The sequence below is a fragment of the Squalius cephalus genome (assembly GCF_949319135.1).
Source record: "Squalius cephalus genome assembly, chromosome: 1".
NCBI classification, from domain to species: Eukaryota; Metazoa; Chordata; class Actinopteri; order Cypriniformes; family Leuciscidae; genus Squalius; species Squalius cephalus.
In genome coordinates, this window is record NC_137122.1 from 58,264,691 (window position 1) to 58,273,657 (window position 8,967).

Below are 8,967 nucleotides of genomic sequence, written 5' to 3' on the forward strand. Positions count from 1 at the left end.
TACCGGTTTTTTTACAGGATTATTTTTTACAGTCTCAGAAGTCTGTCCAAAATCAGTTTCGTAAGGAACCTTAGTGCGCAAATGCTGCCTGCAAAGTCATTGCCTGATAGGACAGCCAGGCAACAAGTCACTGCCTACGTTTTCGGATGCAGACATGGACTCCACAAGACCTCTGAACGTGTCCTATGGTATCTGGTACCAAGACATTACCAGCCGGTCCTTAAAAGTCCAGCAAGTTACAATGTGAGTCCTCCATTGATTGGATTTGTTGGTCCAGCGCATCCCTTAGATCAGTGTTTCCCAACCCTACTCCTGAAGGACCCCCAACACTGCACGTTTTCTTTATCTCCCTAATCAAACACACCTGATTCAACTCATCGGCTCATTAGAAGAAACTCTAGGACCTGAGTTGGGACCCTTCAGGAGCAGGGTTGGGAAATCTGGGACATTTTCAGTGCTGGGTAGTAACTGATTACATGTAATCTGTATTATGTCAGATTTAAAGAAATTAACTACTTGTAATTAGAGTATATTACTTTTTAAAATACTTGTAATCAGACTAAAGTTATTTTTTATTTTTTACATGATTACATTTTGTTCTCACAATGGCAGTAAATTATTTATAATTTATTTACCCTACTACTTCTTTTGTTTCTTGTTCATTTTTATAAGAGTCTACATCTTAATATACAGTATACGTCCTACAGGTTTGAGGAATCGCGCTCACAGACCAGCCACTAGTCGTCATGTGATATCACTGAAAACAAAACTGATACCCAACACAGCATCTGACTGCAGAAATCATTTAGCTTTTAACAAGTGTTTTCTCAAAATTGCAGCATTGCATATCTAACCATTATCTAGCAATTAAACAAATTATCTTTTTATCTTTTGTAGTGAGTTTTTATTTTGTTATTTAATTTCTTAATAGATTTTCATTAAACTCACGAACGCCCTTGCAGTTCCACCACGAGTCTGGGGAACCCTGATGTAATATAATATTTAATGCACTTCATGGTGTTGATAAAAAAAGAATGGAAAATATTTTCTTCCTCTTTGTGTTTTTATATCAATGTGGTACAAGATTATCTTAATCAAATGAATGTGATAAACAAGTTTGGTCAAAAATAATCTAAAAGTAGTCTAATTATATAACTTTAAATGTTTATTGTAATGGATTATGTTACTAACTACAACTTTTGTCATGTAATCTGGAATCAGTAACCGACTACTATTTGTAAGTGATCTACACAACAATGGTAATTTGTAGGCCACCTTGAACTCTGTCATGTTCCTCAAACCATTTCTGAATGATATTTGCAGTGTGCCAGGGTGCATTATCCTGCTGAAAGAAGCCCTTGCCATCAGGGAACACCTAAAGGGATGGTTTGGAGTAAAATCAACCTAGGGTCCTTTGCACCATGACCTTGAGCCAAACACTCCCCAGAAGCCTTTTTCCCCTTGGTCGAACATTATTAAAGTTAGAGCTTATTTAGAGACATCAGCCGAATGGCTTAGTACAGGCGCTAATGGATCCAATTTGTATCTCGTAAATTACCCCACTTATAATGCCCAGAATGGTACCAAACTTCTACAGTAGTACAAATAGGTTTTGTACTCATAAAACGAGGCATTGGAAAGTTTGTAAGTACATCAGGAGTTTATTTAAATAACACTTGTCTGATGGCTAATGCTACTGCTAACCCGGACGTCGAGGTCACTTCAGTGATTTGAGAAAAGCACGTAAAAGTCCTGGCAGAAAACGATGCATAAGGATGCAGTGTAACGACGAATTATTCTTTTTTCCGAAGTGTTAACAACTTAGTGTTAACTAATAATTGTTGCAAACTGGTACTACCAACAAAATATGAGTGCATTCCTGGAACTGGGCGTCGTTACACTACATCCTAATGCATTGCTCTCTGCCAGGACTTTTAGGGGCTTTTTTAGCAGTAGCATGAGCCATCAGGCAAGTGTTATTTAAATAAACTCCTGATGTACTTACAAACTTTCCAATGCCTCGTTTTATGAGCACAGAACCTATTTGTACAACTGTAGAAGTTTGGTACCATTCTGGGCATTATAAGTGGGGTAATTGACGAGATACATCCTAGGATCCATTAGCGCCTGCACTAAGCCATTCGGCTGATATCTCTAAATAAGCTCTAACTTCAATAATGTTCAACCAAGGGAAAAAAGGCTTCTGGGGGGGTGTTTGGCTCGAGGTCATGGTGCAAAGGACCCTAGGTTGATTTTACTCCGAACCATCCCTTTAAGTAGGTGGTACGTACTGTATCAAAGTAACATCCACATCAAGGCCAGGACCAAGGTTTCCCAGCCGAACATTGCCCAGATCATCCTGCTGCCATCTCTTCCTCAGGTAAACAACGCACATGCACCCAGCCGTCCACCTGATCTAAAAGAAAATGAGATTCACCAGACCAGGCATTCTTCTTCAATCTTCATAATAGTGGTGTAAATGGGTTTTCATGGGCTTTTCTGACTGATCTTTGGCTTTGCAGCCCCATGTGCAGCAAACTGAGATGCACTGTGTTCTGACACCTGTCTATCATAGGCAGCATTATGTTTTTCAGCAATTTAACATAAAATAGCTCTTCTATGTGAATCGGGCCAGCATCAATGAGCCTTGGGTGCCCATGACCCTGAGGCCGGTACACCAGTTGTCCTTCCTTGCAACACTTCCCAATACTGGTAGGTACTAACCACTATTGGTAGGCACTAACCACTATTGGTAGGTACTAACCACTACATACCGGGAACACTCCACAAGACTTGTCATTTTGGAGATGATCTGACTTAATTGTTTAGCAATCACTATTTGGCCCTTGTCAAAGTCACTTAGATATTTTTGCTTACCCATTTCTCCTGCTTCCAACATATGAAATTGAAGAACTGGCTGTTCGCTTGCTGTGTAATATATCCCACCCCTTGACAGGTGACAGGACATTTTAGACAGTCTTGAGTCGTGCCAGGGTAGAGGAGTTTCTATAATACAGTTACAGTAGTCTCTAAGCAAGATGATGAAAAGGTTGGAAGAAGAGGGGGGAAAAGCAAGATCTGACAACTGAGTTTACTTGGTGATCAAGATTCAAATCGCAATCAAGCAAAACTTGAGAAGAAGTGCTCAACTGCCTTTGCTAGAGATACAGTGAACAGGCTTTCTAACAGAATTAGCTTGGCAGAAAAGAGATGGGGGTGTCCTTCTTGTCCATGATCAGAGGCGCTGAAGGCTGGGAACTGCCTCCTCGGGCTGTGACTGGGACAACAGGTGGCTAACAAATTAAATGAACTTAGTTCTAACTTACTTTCTGTATTGTGTGAATTTAGTTGGACTGGTCTCACTCGCACTGCATATCCAGAATATGCTGACAGACATTTCTTGTTAAAATTCACGTTTTGCAGTAATGAAACTTGAAACTCAAATGGAGCCTTTTCATGAAATGAAACTTGTGGTACCCTTTGAATATGATTACACAGCGTCTGATACAAGTTTCACAATATTTGACATGATTTGGTCCTTATTTAAAGGAAAGGCAAGACGTTTTGTTACTCATTCAGCTGAGAATCGTGTTCCTGTCTCTGCTGTTTGCAATATTTCCAGCATGAGAAGAATCATGTATCTTCTATTGCCTCTACTGTTTCTTCATGTTTCAGCACAACGTTGGACGCCATTTGGTTAGTAAACCTTTTCTTTCATTTGTTTATAAAAATACATTGTTTGCAGTACAGGATTTTCATGAGTTGTATAAAAATGAATACAATGTTACAATATGTGAACATTGCAATTTTTTTTTATATATAAAATATCTTAACCTTTTAATCTTTTGCTGCTGGATGAAGGTTACACACCAAAGCAGCCAGCAAAGGAGGGCAGAGTGAGATTGGTGGGGAATCTTCCTTCTTCTGGTCGTGTTGAGATCTATCATGATGGACAGTGGGGAACAGTTTGTGATGACGGATGGGACCTGGCTGAAGCACAAGTGGTGTGTCGTCAGATGGGTTTTCCTGGAGCAATCTCAGTTACGGCTGGAGGACAATATGGTGAAGGTATATATGATCCTCAGTCCATTTTATTGTTACACACTATGATAACAATAATTGTCTTATTTTATAAACCACAATTTTATTGATTTTTCCAGGCTCTGGTCCAATCTGGCTGGATGACATGAACTGTAAAGGTTCAGAAAGCTCATTGTCTGATTGCAGCTTTAAAGGCTGGGGTGTTACTGACTGCTCACATAAAGAAGATGCAGGAGTGATCTGCGAAACTGGTAAGAAATTCAATTACTAGATATATTTGCAGTTGTCCACTTGTATTTCTATTACTTCTATTGTTTTAACCTCTTTTATTACATTTTCTTTGCAGGTACAAACATAACCAGCAATCGTCAGTTCTCTGTGGATAACAGTCTGGGTTTGTCTGATGATCTTGGTCTTCTGTTTGACAGTGGAGATGGTTGTGATTTCAGCATTAATGCACGAGACCTCAGTGAAGAGGCAGAGTTGGCGTTTTGTGTGCACCGTATGATCCTCATGATTTATCCAGAACTAAACATAACAAATGAGTCCAGGAACCTCACAGTGGATGTCAGCCAGACGTGCCATCCTCATGTCTCTGCTTTTCTCAGGTACATTTCTTAAGATCACTTTAGTTCGTAGCTCAATCCAATTGTCTCAATTCATCGAGAATGTTGCTTTGAATAGTGCATTTCATATTTCTACTGAATATATTATGTGTGATAGATCCTTTCAGTGTCTGAACTGTTTTTCTCAGGTATTTGTACACTCGTCAGATTGATGTTTCCATCACCTCGGCTCAATGTCTCCATCAGCTGTCATTTATATTCGGAGTGAAGAAGCTTATGGAGGATGTTGGCAGGGTCTTCACTTCCCTCCTTCCAGAAGACAACACCTTCCGGACACAGCTATCAATGTACGAGTATGGCGTCCGCACAGGTGACCTTGTTCTGCAGGAGAATGTCCTTCAGTATCTCTCCTGGAACTGTGAGTTCCTCATAAGCTCTCCGCTGTGGAGCACCATCTCCTTTCACATGATGGACGCTCTGCTGCAGCGCTCAGACCTGGTTGTGAAGGATGAAGCTTTTCTTCTTGAAGCTCTGGAGAGATGGATCCAAGACAAAGGTGATGAAATTAGTTCAGAACAACAAGCCAGCCTCCTGAATCACATCCGCTTCCTCATGATCCAAATGGATAAACTGTATGAAATACAATTTTCCTCAAGTGTTCTCCATCAGAATCATGAGAAACTGTACCTAACTGGTCTGCTCAGAGGTTTTCAGTTCAATGCTCTGCCTTTCTCTAAGATCAGGAATAAAATGGGCAACATGAGTAATGATTATCTACCCAGAATCTACACTGCTAATGAGTGGAGTGTATTTATCAATGGCACAACCCCAACTATCAATCACCGGCGCTATAACAACTATGAATATGACATGTATGGCCAACCTATCAGAATCCAAGTTCCTACATTCTCCACTCCTGCACACCCTAGTGCTCTTTACAAAGAGAAGAAGGTCCAGTGGCAAGCCCAGGTTTTTCGTAATGCTCAGGAATGCTCTAACTATGGTGTCTCATGTAAATCTTTTCCTGTTGCAAGGTTCCTCGCAAGTGGCAATCAGAACAGTTACACTAACACCATTCGCTTCAGCAACAGATTGATTCTCACCTGTAAAAATCAAAACAATGTCTTTCATGTCCAAGAATTCAAAAACAGCATGGCAGTGATTCCAAATAACAGCAGTATGGGCCTGCCTAACCCCTGTCCTGGTGACTACAGCTTTAGATTTGTTGTGCGTCCAGAGTATATCTGATTGCAGTTACATTTGGCTACTGTAGTTTACTACAGGCATTTCAGTTCATTAAAATCTATTAAATCAAATCTAGTTTACTCTTTTAATTCTATCAAGTCTCTTTTTAAAATTCATGTTATTGTTTGTTGATTTTAAGCTTTTGATTTATTTTAGCAATACAAATTCCTAATTTTGAAAGTGCACTTCAAAAATAAAAATATATAACTTACATTATCTTTGTCAGTTTGATTACTCTTTAATGTCAAAGTAACGTCAAGACGTTGGACTTCAACATTGGGTAGACGTCAAATTTAGGTTGGAGACGAAAATCAGGTTAACATCAAAGCATATTGTCTTAACATCAAACTCCAACGTTGGGCAGAGGTTGCATTTTGGTTGGAATAAATTACCAGAGATATTTCAGTACCATGGTCAGACAAATGTCAAGATCCACTGTCAGCCAGTCCCACAGTATTCATTTTAAGACATCAGCAGAGAGTTAACAAACTTTAAAATCTTAATAAAACTGAAATTACATTTTATTGGATAAATGAAGCGTGCAATGGATCAATGGATCAAAATAAACATTAATTGTAACACTCTTAAAGAACATGCTTGCTTGTTTAAAGAAGTGGCTTCACCAAACCTTCTGTGAATTAATTTACAAAATGTTTTAAATTATTTTTTACATAAAATTTAAAACTGTCCATAACTCATACCCCTCTTTTGGACGCAGCTAGCACATTTAAATTTCAGGAATGGGGTTTTACTGATGTATTTTATGTGGTATGTTCTATAAACAATTTCAAATAAAATCTTGAGTTTGTGTTATGTCAGGCATTTAGTACTTGTTGACTTTGGGACAATTGAACCAGAAGTACAAAAATGCAACCTCATTTTTAAGGATTGGGATTCATTCCTGCAGCACTCTATGTATCATCTTCCTGTGGATACAAAAGGGAAAGGATAACCATTTACTAATTACATGATATAATTGTTAATCAAATTAACCAAATGTATCCATATTTGCTTGGAAAAGACTCAAAATAAATGGATTTAATAGCATCACAATTATGACACTTGAGTAAAGCATTGAATAGAAGTGTCAGGATTCAGAGAGAGGAGACCTAGACGCAGAATGAGCAGGGGAGTGATATTAACAGAAGACAGTACAAGATAGGGTGAGGCAGGAACAGTCCAAACAGAAGGGTCAACAGGAAACAAGGACAGGACAGCTGTGAGTGACTGCTGGAACGAACTCCAGAGGACAACAGGCCGAAGAACTGCTGAGGACGTGACCAGACCAGGCAGATGGTTATGGTGAAGATAGGGCAAGGAACCATGAAGCAGAGATCTGATACTTGCTGCACACAGACCCTGAACCAGTCTAACTGCCAAGGAGAAGGAACCAGCAGGCAAGGAATCTCAGGGAGCAGACAGGAACCAACACAACACAAAATAAAAACTGTCAAAAACTAGAACACCAGAAAATAATAAGAAACTAAATATAACTGGAGCAATAGCAAAGGAAAAATTAAATAAAAGTTACATAAATTAATAACTGGAACTAGAAATCAAAGAAGATTACAACCTTGAAGACAAGCTAAAGAGAAAATAAATAAAAGATTAGTTAACAAAAGCAAAAACAAGAGGTGAACCAAAAATAAAGCTTTGACTATCAGGAACCAAAAAAAGACAGAAACACTAACTACTGCTGAGCAATAACACACGCACACAGAGATTGCACATAACAAACCAGCAAAGACATGAGGGGAAAGAGGCACAATATAAAGAGAACAGCACATGAGGATCAGGTGAAAATAATCAAGCAAAGGAGGACTAAACAAGGGGGCGTGGAAACGGGAAACAAACACAGACAAAGACAAAGCCATGTGCTGACACACAAAACATACAAAGAGACACGAAACAAAGATAACACAGACAAGGCTGTCAGGGTATAACCCGGACAATAAGTTTATCACTTCATGCACCACTCTGACGAGCAGCCCACCACTGTAATATTGAGCAAAAACTCCAGTGTTAAATAAACTCTCCTGGGAGTTTATTTGGCTCCACACTCAAGAGTGTTAGTGTTAAAATTAAGCTTAAACTGAAGCAGTGTTAAAGTAAATGAGATAATTAAGTGATTAATTGAGTGATGATTGACCATTATTGAAGACACCTGATGTTAACAAGCAGACTCACTGAAGGAGAAAAGTCACCATCATTATGGTGATCAGTGTTTGGTTTAGTTTGGCTTTAGTCCCTTAAATGAATAACATTAAATTTGGTTTGGCTGCTGTTACTGAGTTATAACAGCCAGATGAACAAAGAGAAAAGGTGATCTGATGGTGTTTTGACGTAATCATCATTTGACCTGAATCACGAGCTCATATAGAGCCTAATCACTGAGTTAGAATGATACTGTTGATTACAGCATCACTGTGATTTTACAGCATAAGATTAAACTTTCAAAATAATCCAAAGAATTTCTTAAAAGTTGTTCTTAAAAAAAAAGAAAAAAAGTAGGCACACACAGATATTAGGAATGAGCATATGAATCCCAGCAATGGTGACTACCAGCATATCCAGATAAACAGATCAACTCTGAATGTTAGAAAACAAGCGACTAAAAAGTCACATAAAAACATCTTAAAAGAAAATTTTAAGAATAAAGGAAATTACCAAGCAATTCAGATCCTAATTTATTCATACCACAATGCATGATGGGATCCATGAATGAGTCTTGATTTGTGGCACCCAGAATGCACTGCAACATGCTTTATAATTGTCAGCATTGTTGATATTCACAGGCTGATTCTTGATGTCTACTGTATGTGTCTAAATAAATAAAAAAATGTCAATTTGTAAGAAATCCTTTGGATAACATTGAAAATGCAATTTTTTATATAATTTAGGTATTAGGTATAAGTTTGGTAATGGGGAAAAGCTTGATTTTCAAATCTACAGTCCCTTCCCATACCTTCCAGTGGGTTGGCTGCACCCCGGCCTTTATCTTCAGGAAGGAAATGTAGATTTCGTTACCCTCGGATTGCGAGCTCCTCGGCTGTGACTGGGACAACAGTCGACTAACAGGTGAACAAATTAAATGAACACTACAAACAAACAAGAT

The 8,967-nt window shown here is 38.7% G+C and overlaps 1 protein-coding gene across 1 annotated transcript; it reads left to right on the plus strand.

The window, feature by feature from the left end:
- Window positions 1–3,538: 3,538 nt before the first annotated feature.
- LOC307167904 (galectin-3-binding protein A-like) lies at window positions 3,539–6,755 on the plus strand. Its single transcript, XM_079887218.1, has 5 exons — window positions 3,539–3,696; window positions 3,862–4,068; window positions 4,161–4,292; window positions 4,388–4,649; window positions 4,796–6,755. Exons 1-5 carry the CDS (start codon window positions 3,624–3,626, stop codon window positions 5,853–5,855), a joined length of 1,734 nt encoding a protein of 577 aa, XP_079743344.1. The 5' UTR covers window positions 3,539–3,623; the 3' UTR covers window positions 5,856–6,755.
- The last annotated feature ends 2,212 nt before the right edge of the window (window positions 6,756–8,967 follow it).